Source organism: Tiliqua scincoides, chromosome 3 (assembly GCF_035046505.1).
Source record: "Tiliqua scincoides isolate rTilSci1 chromosome 3, rTilSci1.hap2, whole genome shotgun sequence".
Taxonomy (NCBI): domain Eukaryota; kingdom Metazoa; phylum Chordata; class Lepidosauria; order Squamata; family Scincidae; genus Tiliqua; species Tiliqua scincoides.
Genome location: NC_089823.1, coordinates 219971299 through 219997309, shown reverse-complemented (window position 1 = coordinate 219997309; position 26011 = coordinate 219971299). Strand labels below are relative to the sequence as shown.

General features: G+C 42.1%; 1 protein-coding gene across 2 annotated transcripts in view; it reads left to right on the top strand.

Moving 5' to 3' along the window:
• PPM1L (protein phosphatase, Mg2+/Mn2+ dependent 1L) overlaps positions 1–26011 on the top strand; it is a 204830-nt gene that overhangs the window by 56270 nt on the left and 122549 nt on the right. Inside the window, exon 1 of one of the 2 annotated variants that reach the window (XM_066621231.1) lies at positions 25599–25669. The exons of the other annotated variant lie outside the window; for it this stretch is intronic. Coding sequence (XP_066477328.1) covers positions 25652–25669 — 18 coding nt within the window. The 5' untranslated portion in view covers positions 25599–25651. Of the gene's footprint in view, positions 1–25598; positions 25670–26011 lie in introns of those variants that run through there. 2 annotated transcript variants of the gene reach the window in all.

The following is a 26011-nucleotide window of genomic DNA, read 5'->3' as shown; positions in this document are numbered from 1 at the left end:
ACAAACTACTTGTCTGCTCATAGTGGTCGTAATGCATATTTAACCATTGGAATACAGAGATCTCCAAACTTTGGGGATCCTTTAGTTGTTGTTTTTTAAGAGGCTTCATAGGCCAAAGAGGAAAAAAATATTCCAAGAAAGCACCCTGCTGTACCATTCTTTCTTCACTTAATTCTAATTTAGAATTTATTATAAATTGTCAGCATATCAAAGATTCTATCAATTTTTATTGATAATTCACAATTTTGGATGACACACATTTATTCAGGATTGATAAGAAGTGTGGTACTTGTGTAGAACTGCTTCTCCAGGCCTTGTGTGGTTCATTCTTTCCATCAGGAAGGATAGAAATAGACATCTCAGTGGTGAAGGTTAGCTCAAGTATTTTGGGGCCAGACTTTGTAAGTTGTACTAATGCAGTTCCCTCCCTCATTTCTTGTGCATGAATTCCATCCCCCTTCTATTTTTGGAGATAACCATGGTTACTGTTATATCTGTGCAGTGAATAACACTGTTTGCAACCAAGTTTAAAAGTGGTCTGCAAGCTATTTTTAGCAGAAACACTAGTACTAGCCCAGCGTGATAATTGGGCTTTCTCATATCTTGAAAATATGAACAAGATTTGCACATTTTCTCTTCTGTTAGTCGCAGCTAATGAGTTTCTATGTGAGAACAACATGTTTATTTCTGGCCATCATCTGCTTAATGATGTCACATTCTGCTTAATGATGTCACTTCTGGCACTCAGCAGGTGCGATGAATACTAACTTCGGCCCTCTATATGAATTGAGTTTGGCAAGCCTGGCCTGTGTTGTTAGGTGATAATAGTTTTAGAGAAGACTGCATTGAAAGGCAACCCTAAACAAAATTAGGGTTGACAAATAACAAATTGTAAGCATACGTAGAGGGCATGAAATATGAATATTTTCCAGGTTTCCTTGGAAAAATAGTTCTGTTGTGCAAAACAGTGAAAAATTTATCTCTCCCTTTCTGCTCCTGTACCGTACCAGCTAACAATGAGAGGATCTTTATCAGCAGTTATGACTGCTTCACCCTACTACACTAGTGTGTACATGTTTAGAAACTGGAATGTAAGGCATTTGACTAGTTCCCAGTGAGCCCACCAAAAAAACAATGGTATCTGAAGTTTAGCAGATACTAAGTAGTTGGTCACAGAGCCCTAGTTTTCCTGCCTTTTAAAAATACATCCAGAATGGTTTCATTTTCCATGTTCATTTTATTAAGGAGGTTTCTGTGAGCATGCAAGACTTCCCATTTAATTTCTAGCCAGCTGCAGTCTTTGAACAGTGTAGCTTCAACTGGACAGCTCCTGAAAGGCATGACTGCAGAAAGCAGGGAGAAAGGATTGAAGATAATGATGCTCAACAAGAGAATGGGTTACCAGAGAGCCTTTATTCAGTGTACTTACTTTGTGTCAGGTTATAGAGTGACCCATATCTTTTAATGTTTACCTTTAATGCTTGCTAACTTGACATATAAATTTTGAATTTAGTTCAGATTACATCATGGTGGTATCTAATAAGACTACCTAATTTATTTATTTGTCTTATTTAAAGGATTTGTAAACCGCTTTTCTGAAAGATCAAAGTGGTGTACAGTTAATATGAAACATCTCACATAATTATAAACATATATAAACAACAATAATAAAATAAAAACAACAATACAGATAAGGAGGTGTTGAAAACCTCTAATTCTAACATCTAAAGCAACATCTAATAAAAACAAGAACAAAACAGTAAAATAATTAGAAAAAGGGATCACTAGGGGTCCCCCCTCAAAAGCCAGGCAAAATAAATGTCTTTTGAAACTCTGCTGGAAAACCATATAGAGAGTGGGCTGACCGTGGGTCTTCTGGAAATTGGTTCCACAGACATGGTGCCACAACAGAAAAGGCCCTGAACTATCACCTTGGCTTTAGGGGGCAATGGGCCCTATTTAATGATTGTAGGGGAAGATAATCTTGAGATAGTTTGTGCCACATTTGAGATGGCCATTCATTTGTGCTGGATATGCTCCTCCCAGATATATTGCTGTTTTCATCCTGTAAAGTGATCAGTGCAAAATGGTAGTGTGATATAAATTAAGTTCTGAACTTGCTTCCTTCCTTCAGATTAGCTGTCTTGGTTAGCCTGACCCTGCCTACTTTCCACCAAAGGGAGAAATAGAACTCTGCTGATGCAGGTACTGTGGGCAGTGCTCCAATTTCTTAGCTCTACATCCCTGTTATCTGACAATCTTGCACTTCTTACCTTGTTTGCATTTCTCTGCCTTATCACCTAAGCCCTTTCTCTCCTTTGCCCTATGTCTAGAATTGGTAGTCTGTATTGCTTTGCTTTGTTTTAAATTATGCTTGTGATGATGGAAAACTAATGTTTTCTATCCCAACACGTATAATGTTATGGTGCTTCTGTTGGTTTTTAACCAGTATGCAGTTCCACTCTTTAAACTATGCAATGCTTTTTAGTTCACCAAGCAACTGAGTCTCAAATTGAAGAGTTAATACAGAACTTGTCACGAACCTCTTATTCCTAAATATTGAAAAGTATGGCCAGTTTTTAAAATTCTTAATTGATAGAAGATGCTCAGCAACATATCAGCTTCATTAATTGCTCCATTCTTAAAGTGTACTAGATTTAACTAGCCTGACTTTTGATGCTATTTGTGGTAGGTGATGTATGTTCAGGTCAGAACAGGTGAAGAAAACAAACTGGGCCCATTCTTCACCTTTTGTAGGTTAGGCAAGTTGGAGCAAGTGCCCTTTCTCTGGTTTCATCTTGACTGTGGAACCCGAACGTTTACTGATTGCAGAGTTGTTTTGTATCATTGTTGTTTAGGGTCATGTTCATTGTTTTCATTGTGCAGTTTATAGATGCAGTGCTGTTTTACTCTGCTGGAACTGCTCTGCGTTTCATAAAATCATAGAGTTGGAATGGATCTACAAGGTCATCTAGTCCAGCCTCCTGCCTGCAGATCCTCCTAGAACGTCTCCAGCAGGCACCTGTTGAACCTCTGCTTGAAGATCTCCATTGAGGAAGAATTCATCACCTCCCTTGGCAATCTGTTCCACTGCCCTGACTGTCAGGAATTTCTTCCTGATGTTCAACTGGAATTTCTTCTCTTGCAATTTGAACCCATTGGATCTAGTTTATTTGTTGATACTATTTTATTTTTCCCTGATAAAAGTGATATGTTTTTTTAGGTAATTGAGGGGTATTGTTAGCCACCTTGAGTGTCACTTTATGGTCAAAACTTGATTTAGAAATAGTTTGACTGAATAAATACTTATTTAAAGTATTTATTTTGTCAACTATGACTACTGACAAATATGCAAAAAAATGGCACAAAATGTGAATAAGATTCTGAAATGAGCCTCGTGAGGATAGTGCGTCAGCAGGCACAGAGCATCCCTTAAAATACCATTCAGAGATGCAGCTGATTCCCTTTTTCAGTTGTACATCAAAGTTAGCACCAAATGTGCGAAAAGAAGTTGCTACAAGCGAGCTTAACTGTAGTAAACAGCTTTGCAAAGAAAAAGGCTTCACCCCAAGCTACCACAAGTAATTACTGTGAGAGAGCAATCTGGGCTCACACATTCAAAAAGAAAAAGAGAATGAGATTTCTTTTGCCTCCCTTGGTTTAGTATCCCCTTGGATATGATACAGTTGTGTTACATTTGCTATAAAAAGAACACAAATCCACTTTCAGTGATTCAGCCTATTGCTTTTTTTTTTTCTTCAGTGAACATGAAAATACCTTGGGAGACCTGAATCCTTGCCAGCTTGATAAAAGCTTGGTGTAATTTTAGTTGTTGTTGTTTTGCTTTTTCATGCATTAAAACATGAATGCTGTACTCAGAATATAATGAAAATTAATGGCAACACAGATTTGAGGGCATAAGGGGTCTGTTGCTGAAAAACCCCCTGTGGGCAGGAGGTCTGGTCTAGAGGGTAGAGCCTCTGTCTGCCTGAAGATAACATCCACAAGGTTGCCAGTTCGAGGCCACCGGCACCGTGCAACCTTGAAGCAGCTGACAAGCTGAAGCCGAGCAATTCCATCTGCTCTGAGCGTGGGAGGATGGAGGCCAGAATGTGAAGCCAGATCGGAACGAAACAACTTGAATGTAGTCGTTCTTGAAAGAAAGAACCTTCTTTCAAATTGTAAAAACCCCTGTTTAATAAGGGATTTAAATAAAAGCCTGCCTGTGTAAACCGCCTTGAATAAAGACCAAGAAAGGCGGTATATAAATACCTGTTATTATTATTACGCACTTGATTTTCACCTTTCAGACTTGGTTCCAATGTGTCGTTTAAGGTTCAAGTGAAAGTTAATGTGTTCTGACTTTCTAGTGGTTTGGATGATACCCCTTTCTTGCAGCAATGAGACAGTGCAATACAAATAGCACTGGGCACTTGAGGGGAAACGTAAACAGCAAAGAAATAATGGGAGCGGCCCAATTGTACTTAATAAGGTTTTGCAGTATGCTTACTGCAGCGTGGCATTTAGGGTTTCCTGAGGTCAGGCACTGGCCGAGGACCCATGCCCATCAGGGGTCCACCAGGCCATGCCAGATCAGTCCCTGAGCCCTCACTCACAGTGGAAGTGATATGTGCCATTGAGGAGAAGCAAGGGCAATATTGGGGCCCCAGTGCAGTTTAACCCATGGTGTCCGTCAACCTGGTGCTATCACTGGCCTATGTAGCAATGCACCTTCATAAATTACCAGCATTTTTCTGGCTGCTGCTGTGTGTGTGTGTGTGTTTAAAAAAAAAATTAAAAATACCCTCCACACGTGCACATACACCCTGCATATATATTGCTGATAATAACATGTATTGTTTGTATAGCACTTTGAGTGTACCAAGCACTTCATGTGTATGATCTTGATGGAATCCTTATAACAACCCTGTTGGCTATGTCGTATTATTATCAACATATTGCAGCCAGGAAGCTGAGGCTAAGAGGGAGTGACTCGCCTAACTGGTGAGATTTCTTGGTAGAGATGAGCTGCAAACCAGGGGTATCCTGATTTGCAAGTCAGTCTCTTAGCCATTATGTTATGAGTCATATATACATCCAAAGATAGCTAACCATTTTAGTATGTGTGTCTCAGGTAGGTCCTAAATACAATCATTTGCTTCTCTTGAATGGGTTACAGTACATATGCAGCTACCCTATGCCTTGGGGTGCCATTGCTCAAGTCTGCTGAGCTGGGAGCAGGAAGCATACGAAAAGCAGGTAGGAGCACAGTATGACTGACTGATGCCATAGCCAGGCTTTCTGATCTTCTGCTTGGGAGGCAAACATGGAAAAAGACTATTACTTTCATGTTTTACTTATGGGTTTCCTGGTACCACAGTGGGACGTGGAATGCTGGACTACATGGACACCCAGATTGACCAAATAGAACTTTTCTTACATTCTTAGGTGAACTGCAATCTTCTGTCTCTCCCACCCAGCTTATCTGTAGCACTCTCCATGTCACAGTTTGGCCACTCATAAACACTCATGAATTTAGTGAGACTGAATCGAAGTTGGATTCACTTTCAGTATTTGTACTGCTTAAGATTATAGTGTTTTACTTGGGTTGTGGGGATGTCTGATTCAAATCCCCAGTACTCTATGCAACTTACTGAGTACTCTCAGGAAGTCACTGTCGCACAGCTTAACCTACCTCACAGAGTTGTTGGGTGAGGATATAATAAGATCAAAGTTTTAAAACCACATATTTAATCTCCTTAGAATAAAGAATTATAAATGTGCCAAAATAGTATAGATGGCTGCACCACTATGGATAATTTTGCACCTCTGCATTTGTAAATCAGTGATCCCCAAATTGACTTTCCATTTTTTAAAAGTCATTCTAGACTTTGTGTACTTTCTTGACCTTCCCAGAAAAATGGGTGGCCTAAATCATGGAAGCACCAAGATTCTTTCACTTATGGGTGCCCAAGGCAGCTTACATGAAATCAAAATATACAATAACTACAATACTTACACTTAAACAACCATATGCTTCCAAATTCAATAAGCAGCAAAGCTTAAGGCAGAGTTGCACAACCCAAAAACGCCACTGGATGCTTTCTCAGGTCCGCCACACCTGCGCTACCAAAAAAGAAATGCAGCAAAGCTCTTACCATGTTCCTTGCATGTGGCCGTGAAATCTGGAAACGTGGAACTTCCACTTTCAAACGGTCGGTATCCAGACCAGGATAGCTCTTATACAGCTTTCCTGCCTGGTTACCTGGACCAATTCTCTTTTATTACAGGTGACCAGATCAGCGGCTGTTTATATTTCATACTGAAAGATTCCAGCTGATAATACTTAAGGCCATGAAAATTTGTCAGTCTGAAACAGTATTTTTGTCAGTATAGTAGATGCATTCAAGTCATCTAGTCAAATAAACAATATCTCTTTCTATTCAGCTTTTTTTGGTTTTTGCTTCAATTTATATCTTTTGGAGGGGACCCTAAACCGTAATATATTGCTGATTCCATTTGAAGATAATATCCGCATTTTGTTTTCTTTCCCCCTTCAGGAATGGTTTCTATGTAACTAGAATTTTATAAAGTGCATTTTGAACAGCTGTTGCAGATTTCAGCTTCTAAGAGGCAGTTATTTCTATCTTGTTTTGATGCCAGGGGGCCCCGTTGTCATCCCCCTCCTACCAAAGGTGTTTCATTAATATTTTTATGTAAGATAACAGCTGTTTGATCTCTGTTGTATTTGAGAGTAGGAAAGAGAAGCTTTTCGTCCCGGAGGTTATGGGATGGAGAGACACTTGAAACAACTGCCATACAATTTTAAGAGCTCTTTTGCTTATAGCTGCTTTTTTCCCCTGCTTTGCCAAAAGATTCCTCCAGTTTTGTCCATGAAAGGCAGAGCTAACACTCTAATGTGGGTTATCCCACCCTTTGAAGCTTGTGGTTTCTTAATGAACATTTTCTGGATGGTTTCATTATTGCTAGAAAGAATGAGCTTCTCTACATCTTTCTCATATAATACATTCTAGCCTCTGAGAACAGTGGATTACAAAGAAAATTTCTTTCAGGTGTGGTAATAGATGTTCTGTCTTGGTTACGACTATTGTAAGTGTTGCTGTTCTTTCCTCCTCGAGCAATTTCAAAAGTTAATACTTTTCAGAACGGCACAGCACTTCCTATGGCCCTTGCATCCTTCTGCATCCGTCTCCCGAGGATTGATTCTTTATTATCTCTGCTGTATGTGATTCATATTTAATACAGATCTGTCCCTGCATCTGAAATGTTTCAGTTGCTTTATGCTCCTTTATGAGTGCATAAACCAGAAGAATTGATCAATGCACTGTATATGCTTCCATAATGCATATGAGAAATTTCATGAAAGGGGAATCGAGCCTTTCTTCTCCTCGCTCCTTGATCCAACCTTGATCAGCTCTTGATTGATGCCTCATAGTAGGAACATGCAAAACACAGACTCAGATGAAAGGTTCTTCGAGCTTGATATTGCCTACACCATTGGTTCTCAAACTCTGAGGGAGATTTACTCCCTCAGTAAGTCTTTGCAGGGGAGAGGCAAGGGCAGGGAAGCAATCCCCAGGATTGCATTCCCAAGGGGGTGGGCAAACAGGGGTGTTTGCACTTACATAGGGCTGCAGGAGGTGCAGGGTGTTAGAGTTGCAACCCTTTGTCTGGTAAAGAGTTGTATGGAACCTTGGATGAGCAGGCACACAAAACAGCATACACCAGCAGAGTTCTTTGAATGCAGTGGTTATATTTCAGAGCAAGGGTTATCACAGGTAGAGTAATCAGTAAACAGTCCTAGTCAGCATGATGAGCAGTCAGTCCATAAACATCAAATCCAAATCAACTTTCCAAGATACACAGTCAAAGTTCATTCCATGGTCAGTAACAACATGTATATACTCACATCCAGCCTCCCAAGTTACTGGCAACAGTTCAGTAGTCTCCTACTGCTGCACTGAAAATTCAACAGACCAAACATTAAGTAGTTGGAGTGGCCAATCAGTGTAGGCTAAGCCACACCCAGGGTGAGGCAGTCACAGGTGTTTGCTGATCCTGCTGACTCCAGCAATCCGCACCTGCTCCCTGAACCAACTTGTAAGCTGTGGTTCTGCTTCCCTCAGAACACAGACCTGACATAGGGAACCCAGTGCAACCCTCCGCAGGGCTCCCCAAGGCTTGGAATGTTCAAATGGAGATATTCCAGAATACCGCCTGGGAACCAAAAGTGCTTTGCGATGTGGAGGGCTGTATAGGGCTCCCTGCACCTCCTACAGTCTCCAGCAGTCCTAACTCCATAAACCTAAGTGCAAGCACCCCTCCCTTAGGGATGCGATCCTTGGATAGCTTTCCTGCCTCTCCTCTTCCCACCCCTTAAAGGGTATACTTACTGAGGGAGTAATGCTCCCTCAAAGTTTGAGAACCACTGGTGTAGGTAATACCTTAAAGGGGCAGGGGAAGCTTTACATGAACTGCTATAGAACCAGTGGCCTAAACCGATTGGCAGTGGCTCTCTAGGGCAGTAATTTTCAACCTTTTTCATTTCACAGCCCACTGGCAAGACTTGAAAATGCTCAAGGCACACCATCAGTTTTTTAACAATTGACAAGTCACACTGTGCTGCCAGTGGGGGGAGGACGCTCACATCTACCAATGGCCCAATCTACCAATGATAAATGATCCTCTCCCAATTTCCTGCGGCACACCTGTGGACCATTCGTGGCACACTGGCTGAAAAAGGCTACTCTAGGGTCAGAGGCCTTTTCTAGTCTAACATGGAGATGGTAGGAATTGAACTTGGAGGACCCTCTGCATGCAAAGCATATATGCTTCGACAGACCCAACATAGTTGTTCTTTTATTGAGTGTACCTGAAAGCAAAGTCCCTACTTCTCTAATGTTAAAGAAATAACTGCACCCATGTACTTTAATACAATTAACCTGGAAGATACTTTAAAGGGAGCAGTGAAGAGAAAGTTGCTACCAGTGCTCCATGGTTCTCCAGGAAAGAAACTTGAGTTAATAAGTATTAATAACACAGAACCAGGTACCCAAAAGCCACAGTGGCTGGTTCAGAGCAGTTGAATTTTGCATAGGAAATGAAAGCCGACAAAAATAAGGTTCTGTTAGTGGGGACAAAAGTATTCTGTCATGTAAAACATGGTGTATTTCAGTGGACCGTACAGGTGACCCTGTATGCGATCCCCCCTTATCAGATAGTCCAGTGGTTCTCAAACTCTCTGGGAGAGTTTGAGAGCCATTAAGTTCTTGCATGGGCGGGAGGGCGGAAGCAGCAGGGGCGGGGGAAGGCAGCAGCGCGATCCCCAGGATCGTGCCGCTTGGGGGGCTGCAGGGGCTTGGGTACATGTACCCAAGCCCCTGCAGCCTCCCCGGGGTACGGAAAGCCCGGCGCAACCTGCAGCAGTGCTCCCCGCAGCAGTGCAAGTAGATGCGGAGCGATCGCGCCCTCCCTCCACTAAAGCGGAAGTGGAGCGCAGTCGCTCCGCATCTACTTTCACTGCTGCGGGGAGCCCTGCTGCAGGTCGCGCCAGGCTCCCCCCACCCCTGGGAGGCTGCAGGGGCTTGGGCACACGTACCCCCTGAGCAGCGCGATCCTGGGGATCATGCCGCTGTCTCCTCCTTGCCTCCAGGCTGCCCCCGCCCCTTAAGGGGGCAGAGGCCAGGGTCCGAAGGCTGGGGTGTCGCGACACCCCAGTTTGAAAAGCCCTGAGATACTCCTTTATAGTAACAGTGCAGTATACAGGTTCTGCATAACGCAAAAGACCATGCACTGAAGGAATGACCATTACTTGACCCAGTTTTCTTGCAATACAGTGTGGTCTGAAGTTCCCGAAACATCATTGCTGTATCCAAGTACTAAACATGCAAGGGACTTGTGTCGCAAATCTCCTTGTTAATTTGCTAAGCAGAAATAGATGGATTTAATCTAGTTTAGTCTTAATTGCAGTTCTGTGGTAACACATGAGGAATTCTGGCTTCTGCTTTTGTCTTGGTTTATAAATAACCCAACAGGCTCAATGTCACGGTAGGGAATAGAATCCTAAATTTGTGGTATCAATATCACTGACTAGGCAGTAGCGACAATGCAGAGGAGCTGAGAGGAGGGGCATGCATCAAGACATGAAAAATTGATGGTGCACCTCAATTGGCTGACTTGCATTCCAATACACCTGCTTAGATCAGTTGTGAGTTGTGAGCACGTTTCAACCAAAGTTAGACATTTGTAAAGTCCCACTTATTTTAATGGAACTTGCTAAGCACATGCATAGATCTTCCATTGCAGTAACTAAATTTACAAATTTATTTAATTGTGCTCCAGGTTTTGAGCCACCAATTTTCAAGATAGAGTTGTGAAGATGTTAACAGCCCTTTCCCCCTCAGGCAGTTACAGTTATGGAGATAACCCTCCTTGAATGCTGGAGGGTGATGTTGGTGGCATAGCAAACCTCTAATGCAGTGGTTCTCAAACGTTTTAGCCCAGGATCCACTTTTTAGAATGATAATTTGTCAGGACCCACCAGAAGTGATGTCATGGCTGGAAGTGACATAATCAAACAGCAAAATTTTAACAATCCTAGGCTGCATTCCTATCCCAAGAGTAAACCTCACTGACTATCATTGTTAAAAGTATATATATTGTAGCCTGCTAAAAGTACAGATCTCCCCAAATGCAGTCATATACCATGTTGGCATCAAGTCTAATATACTAAAAATAAAATATTGAAATGAATTGGGGACCCACCTGAAATTGGCTTGCAATCCACCTAGTGGGTCCCAACCCACAGTTTGGGAAACAGTGCTCGAAAGTACTCATTTTAATTAAATACTGTCTCTTTAAAAAGTAGACGTATTCTTGAAGTCCTGCAAACAGATTCCATCCAGAAGCTGCCTAATCGGCAGCCCTCTTTGATCCATGCTTTTGAGAGAAACGTCAAGATGGGCATCTTGCTTTTTTTGTTCTAGTGAAACTCTCTCAGAATTAAAGGATGGGGGTTTTTTTGCCATCAGAACATCTATTGATATCCTGGCTTACCTAATTATTGGGTATTTTCCCCTTAAAATACTGTTTTATTGGCTTCCTTCCAAGACATGTTTATAGCCATGTGGTGAATTTTAAATATCAGGCAATAGATATAAATGTCCACAACTTCCTTTTGGTTTAGGAGGTATGAAATATTTCCTGAGTAGCATTGCATATTTAAATTGGATACAGCACCACTGTCAACCTTCCTAAGGGAGGATAGCTTTTGTGCATACACACTTCCTGATTTAAAAGGGAATAAAAATTTTTGTTTTAGAATGTTGTTCTCTCTGTAAAATGTGATTCCTCTGTGGTCATCCAAATACCCAATAAGGTCTGGGCTGAGACAGGAATTCACTTTATTGTCTTGACATATTGCCTCAGAGCACTGGGCAGATTGGTCATTAGGCTTGCAAAACAATTTGAAAGTGCTGGATATTTAACAGGACCTCTTGTCCATTTCTAAACAGAGGCTATAAATGCAAATATAACCCAATAGGAGAACCCAGTTTCACAATAGTTGCAGTTATTTAAAATTAGCAGTTTCTTTCACTGTCTGGTTAAGATGAAGTACTCGGATTAAACCTTTTCAGTTTGATTGCAGTAGGACAAAACAATGCCAGCTTAAATTCAGCTGTTTTCCTGGAAATTATCTAAAGGAATGCACTTTTACTGCTGAAACTAAGTGGGTCTAGTTCTGGAGGTTTTCTGAATGGATGGCCACAGATTCCTGTCTATGCAGGACTCAGCTCTGGGAAGGACAAATATGAAAGAAATGTAATAAATATATGAGTTGGTGTAATAGAAATGGAAACCTTGCATGAGATATATTGCAGACTTGGGTTTGGCACAGAACTGGACCATGAAATGAGTTTATACTAACATATTTCTTAGGACATATTATTTCAACATTAAGAGATATTATAAATATTTTATAGATATTTCTCATAAGAGACAAGAGCTTGTTCTTGCTTTTACTGGACTGTGCAAGAGAGGTTATTGTAAATGAGTGCATTTTATCTTTTGTTTTTAAAAAGAAGAAACCTTTGGCATCCTAATTACACCATTTAGTTCATTACAGTGCATTTCACTATTGACTTAGGTCTGTTTTTCCTCCAGAAGCTGTTGTTTTTTTGGTCACTTAACTCAGATGAAATAAGGTTCTTAGTTTTTTTAAGGACTTATTCTCTGAAGCTCATTATATTGCACTGTATGTTGCAATTTAGTTTTTGGCGTCAACAGATCAAATTATGGATGCTGCCATCAAGTGCATTGTTACTTTACTATTATTTGCCTTGTCAATATGTGTTCAAGATTCACCATCCATTGTCCTCTATAGCCCCAGTCTCTTTCTCTAACCTTGAGGAATGTCTGCCTCAGCTGGACCTTTTAAGACCTGTTATTTGGGTAACAGGAAAAAAACAACAACACTATTGTAGTGTCCTGAGATGTGTTTTTGGTCTCAGACAGGGGTGGTATTTCCCATCTCCTTCTACTTGATTGTTTTAACTTATGCTGCCAAGGACTGAACCTGAGATCTCTTGCATGCAAAGCATGTGCTCCACCACTGAGCTATGGCCCCTCCTAGCTATAAAGAGCTCTGAAACATAGCTGCAAACAGCACCATCACTGCTATTTCTGCCCTTGTGCAGCTGTCTTGCCCAGGCCTTAAGACTAAGAAAGAAAGCTGTGATAGCACTACTGAATTCATCCCTGGAGGCAGAAGCAGCAACCTGGTACTATTTGAGCTACCTCCCCATCTACGAAGGGCTCAAGGAGAGGGATGCAGTAACGTCTCCTGTGTAGCTTCTAAGCCCAAGAAAGAGTCCTCCTAAGACACAGTGGCTGTATATGTCCCCTCTCAGGCAAGGAGGCAAGGAGCAGTAGCAGGAGGTTGACCTAGTCACGAAGCAAGACTGCAGCAACCACTTAAGGGGGTGTGCTGGAGGAGGATGAGGTGCCCCATACCCTGTGCCAACCAGCTCCCCCCCTTCGACCTGCTGCTCACCCAGCCACTTCACCCTATGTTCCAATCCTCTTCTTGCTCACAGAGAACAAGTGACAGGATTGGGGCAGTGGCTACTCACTCCTTCCTAAGCAATTGCAGCGGCAGTGCTGTAGATTAGAACACAGCAGGGTGCTACAGTGGTCTTGCTTTGTGGTCACTCCATGAGTGGAAACCAGGATTGCTCTTCTTCCGTCTCCCCCCAGCTCCTTTCCGCCTGCCTTGGCAGAGAACCTACCTAGGCAGAAAACACACAGGCTGGGAGGAACATGCTGGGAGCAGAAGAGGACTCACTGCACTGCCTGTCCTATGTGTTTGAAAATGAGTGGGTAGGACCAATCAGGAGACAATGGAAGTAAAGCTAAGGAGGCACACTGGAATTGCTGCCCTGTGTTTCTTTCTCCTGTCCTCACCTGCCCAACTGTTTCTTTAAACAGCCAGGCAGTCAAGGAGGAGGAGGCAGCGAGGCATGCACATTTATGGGTATGCAAAAAGAGATAGAGAGGGTGTAAATTAGGGCACTGCCTCAAGTGCCATTGAAAGTTGGGTGGTGGTAAGGTGCGAACTGGCAGAAGTGACAGATCCTCCCATTTTGGACAGCATATCCTCTTGGGCTAGCTATAGCAGTACATTGACCATTTCCTAGGCTAGAACTATTTCCATTCCAGGTTTTTAAAGCAGAAATCAATGCAGGAACTAGCATCTAAAGTTGTGCATGTAAACTAAATGAATGGGAGCTATGGGATGACTCTTAAAGGTTCTGCTTTTCCAAAGGGTGGGGTGGAGTACCATCTGTTCAGTTGTGGGTGCAGGAATGCTGTGAAAATCTGTGATTTTTGTTTTCTGCCAAATTCATGTTCTCTGTTGCAGTGAAGTGTCCCTAATAAGCAGTGGAACTGCAGATATAGTCAGAAAAATGTTTTTGACTTTGAGTGCAATCCTATGCATGTTTGCTCACAAGTCAGTTCCATTACTTTCCTTAATTACTCCCAGGGCAGTGTGTATAGGATTTTAGCCTTAATGGCGCAAGCTGTTGCTGTGTCAAGCCAGTTGAGAATGTGATAGGTAACCATTCAAATCTGTATTGTCAACTGTGCTTCTAAATTGCAAACTTGATTTCCATCTTGAATAACATATTCAATATGCAATGAACATTTGGATCACCTCATTTGGTATAAAATTGCACTCTTGTTTTTTGGTAGCTTGCAAATTCTCTTTCATTTAGAAGTGCTTATATGCCCTAAGTGACCTCTTCATATGTTTATGTTTGCTTATGTCCTGTTGGATGCTAACTTTTTTTTTTTCCTTCAAGATAATTCAGTTCACCTTGGCAAAAGTTATATATCTGATTTGGACATGTGTTGACTGTGTTCAGGAAGGTGGAAATATATGTGGAAATAAAGGGGGAAGTTTCATACATGGATGATTGGATAAGAACAATGACTGTTACGTTTTAATATTTGGCTAACCTGCTATTAAAAAGATAAACTGTGAAATGACTTCTCCCGTGTGGGAGAAAGAACAACTGTGACATCTGAGCTGTTCTTAATCTTGTTGCTTAACAAAGAGTCCCTCCCCCCCCCCCACTGGTATGGTTGTATGAGGTGCGTGTATGCATTTTTGCAGAAACACAACTGTAAACATAGGCCTGTTTTTAATTAGACTGACTTGATGAGCATCATTTTCAGTTTTTCTCCAACAAATAGCATGCATATTGGATGGTAGATTGTTGTGTGATTGTGGCTTTCAGGAAGTGGGCATGAACAAAGCAAAAGTAGCATTTAAAGTCTGTCATTATCCCGAGATGATGAGAAGCAAAATTATGGTGACAGCTTCTTTCTCTCTGCATCTGTTTCATAAATGTTCAGTTTTCATCTTTAATCTTTCACAAAGGTGACTGGTTAAATTTCTTGCTAATGGCTGAAATATTGAGCATCACAGAGGCTAGCAAGCTGCCATCTCTGCTGGCCTGGTTAACCTTTCTACAGTGATGCAGAAATAATTAATGTGAACGTATTCATGCTTGCATCTCACATCCAAAATTAGACACATAGACAATTAGAATCCCTATGATGCATAACTAAGCAGTTTTCTCCACTGTGTTTCACTATCTATTAGAGTATGGACTTGCTTTTCTCTTCTAAATCTTTAACTGCACTTTTTGGGATTGTCCAGAACTGATTGTGACCAATTATTCATATTGATTTTATGTTTGCTATCTGAACAAATAATGGTCTGAGTGTAAACTAAATGTTTCTCCCAGTGCTATACGTAAGGAGCTCCAGCTGTATTTCCACCAGACGTAAGCCATAGCTTTTCCGTGGCCCATGTGAACATTTCTTAATCACACAGCATAGCTACACTACAAATGTACAGGCATGCTCCCATACCCAGAACGGAACCCCCCACAGTTACCTGTACACAGTACATGAAACCATGGATATGTCCGAACATCTGTCCCTATCCTCCAGCACTGCTCCCCTCACCTCTGGAGGGTCCTCTGATCCCTGCAGAGGCTGCGGATGTCTGTGACCTGTGTCAGGCTCAGACTGTTTTTAAAAAGAAACACAACTTCCAGTTCCTCCAAGAAGTGGTATTTTTCATGCCTTATGTTGGCATCCTTCAGTCTCGGAAGACTATGGTGTCACGCTGTGATTGGCGGGTCTGGAACAGAGTGTCCTCTCCAGTGTGCAAAGCCTGGGTAAAGTAGGTATGGAGGATAGGCGTTATTCCACATGCCTTATAAGGCATTTAAAACATCACTTCCAGTTTCTCGAAGAAACTGAAAGTTGCATTTTTTTTTTAACTGTCAGCCTCAGTCTGAACCCAGCATAAGCTGCAGACAGACATCTGTGGCCTCTGCTGCACTCAGAGGACCCTGATTAGAGGGCCTGATTAGACCTGCATGTCACACCTGGTATGGTTTGTCGTTGCTGCCACAATGTGCTTGTGCTCCAGCCTGATTTCTCCCTTGAGCCCTTCTCCAAAGATCTATTGCTGTAAGTAGCATTAGCCAGCAGTCAGTGGTGAGCTGTAGCAAATGGTGCAATTCTATGAGTCTTGAGAAAGGAGCGCTTTGTAGTCAAAGCAAATCCAAGTGACTTCGGTCAAACTTGCATTTTACTGACCTGGCAATAGTTACTCTTGAACGAGCAGAACTTTCAAAGATTGCATATAACCTAAAATATCTTCAGGGTTTTAAAGTGCTGAAGAAAATTGTTGAGAGCATCAGAATCAGGAAAACACAAACCTTTGGCAAAATATTTGTTAGATTAAAAAAAAGAGAGATGGACAAGATATCCAAAGCAAGGTGATAGCAGTAATATGTATCTTTAAACATGGGTCTATCCCATTTGTGTGCAAATTAGGAGATGTGATTTAAAGTAGCACATGGGTGGGGTGATACTCAACCCCCACAACCCATACCCCAAAGTCCTTCCCTCCCCCCCGACCAGGGCTCTGGTACCAGAAGTGAGCTCACTTGAGGAAGGAGCTATGGAGAAGGTAAATACATGGAAGATTCAGTACCCCTCTGTGCATCCCTTTGGAACTTTAAAGAACCAAGGGAGCACCTTGGCTCCCCCTTTAGATGTGGCAGGGCAAACCTGCATTTGAAGATGCCAGTCTGCAGCCATCCCATGTAGTACAGTCCAAAGAGCAAAACATCTGCTGACTGAAAAACCATCTGTCTCTTTCAGTGACATTATTCCACATTTCTTTTGGAACAAGGAGGTTGTTTTCACATCATCAACAATTTTCTCTTTTGTTGCGTGGCGGTTTGTGGGCATGTTTTCAAATAAATTCAGCACCTGACAGCTGTCATTAAGAGACTGCAATGATGGGCTGTATGTCTCTTCTGAAAAATAAGTCCTGCCTTCAGGCTCAGTCCTCTCCAGCTTTTTAACACCAATACAGCCATCCCAATGGGATGCACACTGCATCTGTGGTAGTGGTGGGCAGTCACAGAGGCCTCCTCAAGGTAAGGGAATGTTTGTTCCCTTACCTAGGGGTTGCATTGCAACTTCACTGGCAATGGGATATATTTGGGCCCTCAGACTTGAAGCTGAAGATCAGGTCATCATTGAGAAGATTTCTTTCCTCCTTCACTTCTGTTGAAGTAAGATAAATTTGGCTTTGCTGTTCTGTGCACAGCTAAGCCAATTTTCAATTTTGGACTACAATGAAATTTCAATCGTGATTCTTTTCTGAACAGTAGACAAAACCCATTTGTTAAAGGTTAGGTGGCTTCTTCTTCAAGAGGTTGTTGTTTGTTCTGTCATTTGTTAAAATTAATATACAGGGCCTCCAGCATTATCCATGGGGGTTCATTTCAGGATCCCTGCAGATAAGGAAATCCACAGGTTTAGGGGGCCTTGTTAATCCTCCAGAGGCGAGGGTAGCTGTGCTCCCCTCGCCTCCGGAGGGTCCATAGGGGTCCAATCTGTAGGATCAGAGGCCCACTCATATTGAAATTCATGAGTCCCAAATCTGTGGATACAGAGGGCCCACTGTACTTCTCTCTGAGCTGTTCACAAAAGCATTACAAGTTTTGGTGCATTCTCATCCTGTGCATAAGGATGGGATAAAAATGTATTAAACACTGACCCTTGTTATCTGCCATTTTTCTCTGTTTTGCTTCCCTTGTTCTTTTCTGCCATGCTCAATTTGTTGTCCGCCCATCCTAAGCACCCCAGCTGGGTCAAAATGTAGTGTTTAAGTATCTTAAGGCAGAGATTGGTTATCTATGTATATAGTTGGCCTGCATCATACATGAAGGTTGTATTCCAGGATTGGTGTGTAAAGCCAAAATCACATATAGCCAAAACTACCTTAGGTCTAAAAAATACATTCTGTCTCTTTAAGAACTAAAATCGAAGTACAAGAGATCTGTGGGAACCAATATGCCTGAGGGAACAGCAAGTTCATTTTTCCATTTCAGGCTAAGCAAGTGGAACAGCAGGTGGAATTGTCTACCCTTTTTAAACTGTTGCTCTTTATCTCTCTCTTTTCTTTCCTTTTTTGGTGCTTGAGTGTGTATACTTGAATTCACACAAGTGAAGTACACATAAGATGCAGGCTGACTGTATTGCTAGTCTGTGTAGATGGATGAAACCATATAAACACCTTTATGAATCAGTTGAAAAGTGCTTAACCTAGTCTTGATTGTGCCCCATGTTGTTTTTTCTAGAAGCTGAGATTATATATGGTGGAGGAAATCCAAGCAGTTAGCATGTTTATTTCATTATGTTGTAGAAAGAAATCCCCTTTGTGCTGAACTCTGGGTTGTTTGTCACATATTGTGTAGAAGAACGACCAAATAAGGTACAAATACACAAGCGATACAGTTGGTAGCAATTTCTGCATTCAGGGTGGCATCAAGCCGAAAGTGCTGTGATCGTGAACACTGTGCACCCAGGGGATGGTTTGTTGGAGGAAAGACAGCTGAAAAATTGCCACATGAGCAGGTATGGCAGAAATTGACTCTCACAAACCAAGCAGACCTATTTGTTTCATGATTTAGGCCCCAGAGATGAGAGAGGAGTCCTTCAAGATTATGGCATTCTATTGCTAGGCACACAATATTTGTGCTCAGGAATGGTTGTTTAGAGGAAAATAGACAGTGCCAGTTGTGTATGAAGTAGATGGGTTATGGCTTAAAAATGGACTTGCAGTCTTTCATGTTTCCAGTGGTTTGAGAGGGAACTATTACTAAATTGTGTAACAACAATGGAAAAGGAAGTGCCTCTTCCTTCCTACAGTGCCATCACCTCTGCTTGGAATGTCTGAAAATCCAGAAAATAATGCACAAAACAGTTGGTATTCCTAAAATAATGCTAATGTTCATTTTTGAGTTTAGAGGCCTTGTCTTGTTTAGAGATGGTTAGAACAGTTTCTTGGGGTGCTTGGGGACAGGACTTGAAGCTTCATTGCAGAGCACATGCTTTGCATGCAGAACATCCCAGGATTGATCCCTGGCATCCCCAAACAGAGTTGGGAAAGAGTCATCCAAAACTCTGGAAAGCCACTACCAATCAGTGTGTAGACAATAAGAAGTCATAGGGGTTGATGGGATAAGGCAGCATCATATGTTCATAGATGTGTGCACGATAAACACCATAAGCATCTTCATGGCTAAATTAAATATGGCCAGATGCAGAGGTGTGTGCACACAATTAGTACTGAATGAATTATAAAATATTTATGCGTGCATAATCGAAAATTCATTACTGTGCAGATGCTTCCTTGACCAAAGTGTCGTGTAGTTGAGCTAAAGTCCTTGCTCATTCTGAAAACTTTAGAGTTCCCAATAACGCATGCTAGGTAAAGAACAAGCATAAGTTAATTGCTTAAAATTAATTTTGCAGAATGAGTGGAAAAGAGAGAATAAAACACTAGTAGTAGAGGTTATTGGTAAACAATGAAGTACATGATCTTGCATACCCACTTGAGCTTTATTGTGTAGGGAGGCCCCCATATCTGCGGATCCTTTATCTGCAGATTCAGTTATCCGCAGATCAGGTTTGGCCTCCCCAGTGTGCCCCTCCCATGTTCCACTCCCCTCACCTCTGGGGGGGAGGGAGGCGGTTCCCTGGCACTGCAGGGATGGACATTCACCCACATTCATGGTTTCAGCTATCTGGGCGGGGGGGGGGGTCTGGAACAGAACCCCCACAGACAAGGGGACACACCTGTATGCGTATCTGAGTTTTTCTGTTATCTCTTCAGCAGCCTTCTGCACCCAACCATAAGTTTAACCCTACCCACTTGATGCAGTCAAATTGCCCAGAGAAGTGGAATAAATGGATACAACTTTTATTTCCGTTTTCGACAGTTCCATGCTGCTTGTATTCATCAACTAATTGTCAAGGCTTTCCATGCCACCAGAAATTGCAGTGTACATTTGATAGTATGGGGGTTATTTTGTGCCTATTTGAATTGAATTGGAAACTGAAACTGAATGCTATCTGCTGTGCAGTGTCATTTTGATATGTATAAGAATATATTATTATTGACCCTATTTTATACTACTGTTCCATTCTTGTATTACCAAATAGCAATAGTTAAGCAATACTTAAGGGACTTCTCATCCCTATGGAATGAGGATGGGGAGGTTAGAGAACAACAAGGTAAAGTCAGAGTAGGAGCAGGAATTGGGAGTGGAAACATGATGGGAAGTGATAGCCCATCCAGCAAAATGAGAGACTGCAAGGATAAAGGAGTGAACAAGCAGCCCATCTTGGGGGACTTTGTATACAAGTGCTTTTATGCAAAGTCTCCGAGCAAAGATGGGAGAACTGGAATGTCTGGTGACTAGGGAAAATATTGACATAGTGGGCATAATGGAAACGTGGAATGTGGAGAACCAGTGGGATACTGCAATCCTGGGCTAAAAACTCTATAGTAGGGGCAGAGAAGGGTGTGTTGATGGTGGGTGGCCATTTCTGTTAAAGACAGGGTGGAATCCAGCAAAGTAGAGATTGAAGGCGGGTTCGACACCACCATAGAATCACAGTGGATTAAATTACCAGGTTTGAGGAGTGATATAATATGGGGGGCATGCTATTGTCCTCGCATCGGAAACCAGAAGGTGACCTTGAAATGAGGAAACAGATTAGGGAGGTGTCGAGGAGGGACAGGGTTGTAATCATGGGGAACTTCAATTATCCTCATATCAACTGGGTCAATTTGTGTTCTGGTCATGAAAGAGAGACCGGTTTTCTTGACATGCTCAATGATTGTGCTTTAGATCAACTAGTCATGGAGCCCACCAGAGAACAGGCGACTCTGGATTTAATATTGTGTGGCACTCAATGGTTAGAGTGCCTGGTTAGAGAGGTAAATGTTACTGAGCCATTGGGGAACAGTGACCATGCTGCAGTTAGTTTCACCATGCATGTCAGGGGAAGAGTGTCAAACAAATCTAACACAAAAACCCTTGACTTCAGAAGGGCAGACATTCCTCAAATGAGGAGGCTAGTTAGGAAGAAGTTGAAAGGGAAGGTAAGGAGGGTCCAATCTCTCCAGAGTGTGTGGAAGCTGTACAGTAATAGAAGCCCAAGAGAAGTGTATACTGCAAAGGAAGAAGGGCTCGACTAAGTCCAGGAGGGTGCCCGCATGGCTAACCAGCCAAGTTAGAGAGGCTGTAAAGGGCAAGGAAGCTTCCTTCCGTAAATGGAAGTCTCACCCTAATGAGGAGAATAAAAAGGAACATAAACTGTGGCAAAAGAAATGTAAGAAAGTGATATGGGAGACCAAGAGAGACTATGAGGAACACATTGCCAGCAACATTAAGGGGAATAATAAAAGCTTCTTCAAGTATGTTAGAAGCAGGCAACCCACCAGAGAAGCAGTTGGCCCTCTGGATGGTGAGGGAGGGAAAGGTGAAATAAAAGGAGACTTAGAGATGGCAGAGAAATTAAATGAGTTGTTTGCATCTGTCTTCGTGGCAGAAGAAGTCAATGGGCAATTTTCATAATGGAGAGAGGTGGAAAGTGGAGTGCCCCAAGGATCTGTCCTGGGACCTGTACTTTTCAACCTGTTCATAAATGACCTGGAGGCAGGGCTAAGCAGCGAGGTGGCCAAGTTTGCATAAAATAAAAGGAGCTATATAAAGATATATAGGAGATATATAAAGATATATATATCCTCAAGATAAAAGGAGACTTAGAGATGGCAGAGAAATTAAATGAGTTCTTTGCATCTGTCTTCACGGCAGACCTCAGGCAAATACCGCTGCCTGAATGGCTCCCCCTGACCAAGGAATTAAGTCAGATAGAGGTTAAAAGAGAAGATGTTTCAGACCTAATTGACAAATTAAAGATCAATAAATCACCGGGCCCTGATGGCATCCACCCAAGAGTTATTAAGGAATTGAAGAATGAAGTTGCTGATCTCTTGACTAAGATATGCAACTTGTCCCTTAAAATGGCCACAGTGCCAGAGGATTGGAGGATAGCAAATGCCTTTAAAAAAGGAAGGAGGGGGGACCTGGGAAACTATAGGCCGGTCAACCTAACATTTATACCAGGTAAGATGGTGTAATGCTTCATCAAAGATAGAATCTCAAAACACATAGATGAACAAGCCTTGTTGAGGGAGAATCAGCATGGCTTCTGTCAGGATAAGTCTTGCCTCATGAACCTTTTAGAATTCTTTGAAAATTATTATTATTATTATTATTATTATTATTATTATTATTATTATTATTATTATTAACAACAGTATTTATATACCGCTTTTCAACTAAAAGTTCACAAAGCGGTTTACAGAGAAAAATCAAATAATTAAATGGCTCCCTGTCCCAAAAGGGCTCACAATCTAAAAAGATGCAAATGAATACCAGCAGACAGCCACTAGAAGAGACAGTGCTGGGGTGAGGTGGGCCAGTTACTCTCCCCCTGCTAAAAAAAAGGAGCACCCACTTGAAAAGTGCCTCTTACCCAATTAGCAGGGGTTAATTTCTCTGTAACCTGATTTTTCTCTGTAACCGCTTTGTGAACTTTTAGTTGAAAAGCGGTATATAAATAATAATAATAATAATAATAATAATAATAATAATAATAATAATAATAATAATAATAATAATAATATAATTTCAACTGAAATTAACTTTTCAACTGAAAAGGTCAACAGGCATGTGGATGTAGGAGAACCCGTGGACATTATATATATGGACTTTCAGAAGGCGTTCAACATGGTCCCTTACCAAAGGCTGCTGAGAAAACTCCACAGTCAGGGAATGAGAGGGCATGTCCTCTCATGGATTGGGAACTGGTTGAAGACCAGGAAACAGAGAGTGGGTGTCAATGGACAATTTTCACAATGGAGAGACGTGAAAAGTGGTGTGCCCCAAGGATCTGTCCTGGGAACAGTGCTTTTCTGTTGCAGTGACCCTTGGGGGAGCAACCAAGCCCCCAGGCTAGGTTGCTGGATAAGTGCAGGAAAGAATCAAGGAGCCAAGGAAGAGACGAGAGACAGACTTTTAGATTCAAAGCAGAGAGAGAGAAAAGCTGATTCTACTAGCCTCCTCCTGCGTTTTTATTGTACTTGCAACATTAACAGCTACATTCAGTTCTCAGATAAAGCCACATTAGAATCTCATACAGGGGTGAGAACAATGGGTGCTTCTTCACAGAGTGCTGTATCAGCTATTGTCACACTTCGGCCTGGGAACTAGCATCCCTGTCGGCATGCCGTAACAAGGGAGGGTTTGCCCGTTGCCATATCACCAAGGCTTTCTGTGTGCTTCTGCTTAAGCACTTAAAAACACCACACTTTTCAACCTGTTCATAAATGACTTGGAGACGGGTGAGCAGTGAGGTGGCTAAGTTTGCAGATAGCACCAAACTTTTCTGGGTGGTGAAGACCAGAAGTGATTGTGAGGAGCTCCAGAAGGATCTCTCCAGAATGGGCAGCAAAATGGCAGATGTGTTTCAATGTAAGTAAGTTTAATGTCATGCACATTGGGGCAAAGAATTGAAACTTCACATATAGGCTAATGAGTTCTGAGCTGTCTGTGACAGATCAGGAGAGAGATCTTGGGATGGTGGTGGACAGGTCGATGAAAGTGTCGACCCAATGTGCGGTGGCAGTGAAGAAGGCCAATTCTATGCTTGGGATCATTAGAAACGGTATTGAGAACAAAATGGCCAATATTATAATGCCATTGTACAAATTGATGGTAAGGTCACACTTGGAGTATTGTGTCCAGTTCTGGTCACCACATCTCAAAAAGAACATAGTTGAAATGGAAAAGGTGCAAAAGAGAGCGACTAAAATGATTACTGAGCTGGGGCACCTTCCCTATGAGGAAAGGCTACAGCCTTTGGGCCTCTTCAGCCTAGAAAAGAGGCGCCTGAGGAAGGACATGATTGAAACATACAAAATCATACAGGGAATGGACAGAGTGGATAGAGAGACGCTCTTTTCCCTCTCACACAACACCAGAACCAGGGGACATCCACTAAAGTTGAGTGTTGGGAGAGTCAGGACAGACAAAAGAAAATATTTCTTTACTCAGCGTGTGGTTGGTCTGTGGAAATCCTTGCCACAGCATGTGGTGATGGCATTTGGCCTAGATGCCTTTAAAAGGGGTTTGAACAAGTTTCTGGAGGAAAAATCCATTACAAGTTACAAGCTGTGATGGGTATGTGCAACCTCCTGATTTTAGAAATGGACAGATGCTAGGGAGGGCACCAGGATGCAGGTCTCTTGTTGTCTCGTGTGCTCCCTGAGGCATTTGGTGGGCCACTGTGAGTTGCAGGAAGCTGGACTAGATGGGCCTATGGCCTGATCCAGCAAGGCTGTTCTTATAACTTTGCAATCATTATGACTATGTCCTTGATTTATCTCCTTTAATGAAAGCTGAGATTTTTCAGAAGGTGATTTCTGTGGACAGTATTACATGATACGGCTTTTCTGCACTTTGGCCATAATCAAGTCTAGATGTAAAGCAGTTTTGAATATACTGCTGTCCATAGTTTTTCTACTGGCACGTTTAGGGCAGAGCTATGTGTAACAGCACCTCAGAGATGGTGCTTGTAATTGAAATTCTTACTCTGTGACTTGGGGTTATCTGGTTGTGAGTTTCCCAGTTCCCACTTGTCATTGCCCATTTCTCGCAGGGGCAGTGAAATGTGCAAACCAAGGACATCATGTCACAAGCTGAGGGTTTCTACACATTATGGAAAAGAGGGGGAAAATTTACACAGTAGAATGCCAACAGTAGGATGCTCATTTTTGTTAGCAACATTTAGCCCACTGAGCTATGAAATTGACTAGAACCAACTTCTTGCTGCTGCCATTCTAAAGCCTGTGAATGTCTGCAACAGCCCAGTTGTGTTGTCCTCACCATTCACATAATTTTCATAGTTCTATTTCTAAATCTGCCACCTATTTGTGATCCTCTGTGCTTGCTCTACTGAAACCTTTCCAGGGTGAGCTTCAAACAGCCAGCACAAAATTTTACCCTTTACTCTGTTAGTTCCAGTTAAATTGATTTCAGCATCAAAGAGTGACCTTGTGATTGTGAAGTAATTGGAATTTTTGGGCATGAAGAATTTTGGAAACAGAAACAAATTGTTTTGAATTTCTTTATGGGGGGGAGCAGCCCAGTATGTGTGTGGGGGCTAAATATTTTGATTTCTGCTTGCCTTGGGAGATGCATGTTGCGATTCAGGCAAAGTTTCCAGTTCAGGTAGACTTCTGCCAGATAATATGCAGGGTATTTTGGGAAGCTTCCAAATTCAGTGCAATTCCTTAAAGCAAGGCAGTAGGGTAGCTGGCTGCAGTATTTGTTACCTCATGTTACCTTTTGAGCTGGCATTGTCCTCCTAAGCTTTTTGTGTACCAAGGTCGTCTGATTTTATGCCTCCTAAAATATACAGAACCAAGGGGGTTGGGGGAAGCCAGATTGCTCTACAGCAGGCATGCAAGAGATTTTAAGTATGTGACCTGCATTTTGTTCCTGCGAAGGAATCAGAATGGGAAATTGCATAAGCACATGCCAGGTTTATTTCCTCTAACACTGTGTAAATGTCAGCTGAGTGTATTTTTCCATAAGGAGAGAGAGGCTGGAAATTAATGGATTTGGGATCCAAGGTAATTGCTGGGAGTCCATGTTTTATTTACTTAGTCAGTGGTGAAGCAAATGTCCCAGTCAGTGGTGAAGCAAATATTTCTTTTAATCATGTACTGTTTTTCAAACATGTAATTGAGGAGCTTCACTGCTGTTTTGTTTCTCTTAGAGAATTACCATGTTAGATTTGTAACTCAGTAGCTCCAAGCTGGTCTTGAACAGGTGGCCACAAAGTCCCTATGCGTGAGATTGCTTGGGTTGGGGATTGAAGCCATTTAAGACTGCGTAGTGACTTTGTGGTTGCCCTGTACATTAATTTTAGGATAGTTGTCCAAAACACAGAGCATCTGGTGGGTGATGTTGGG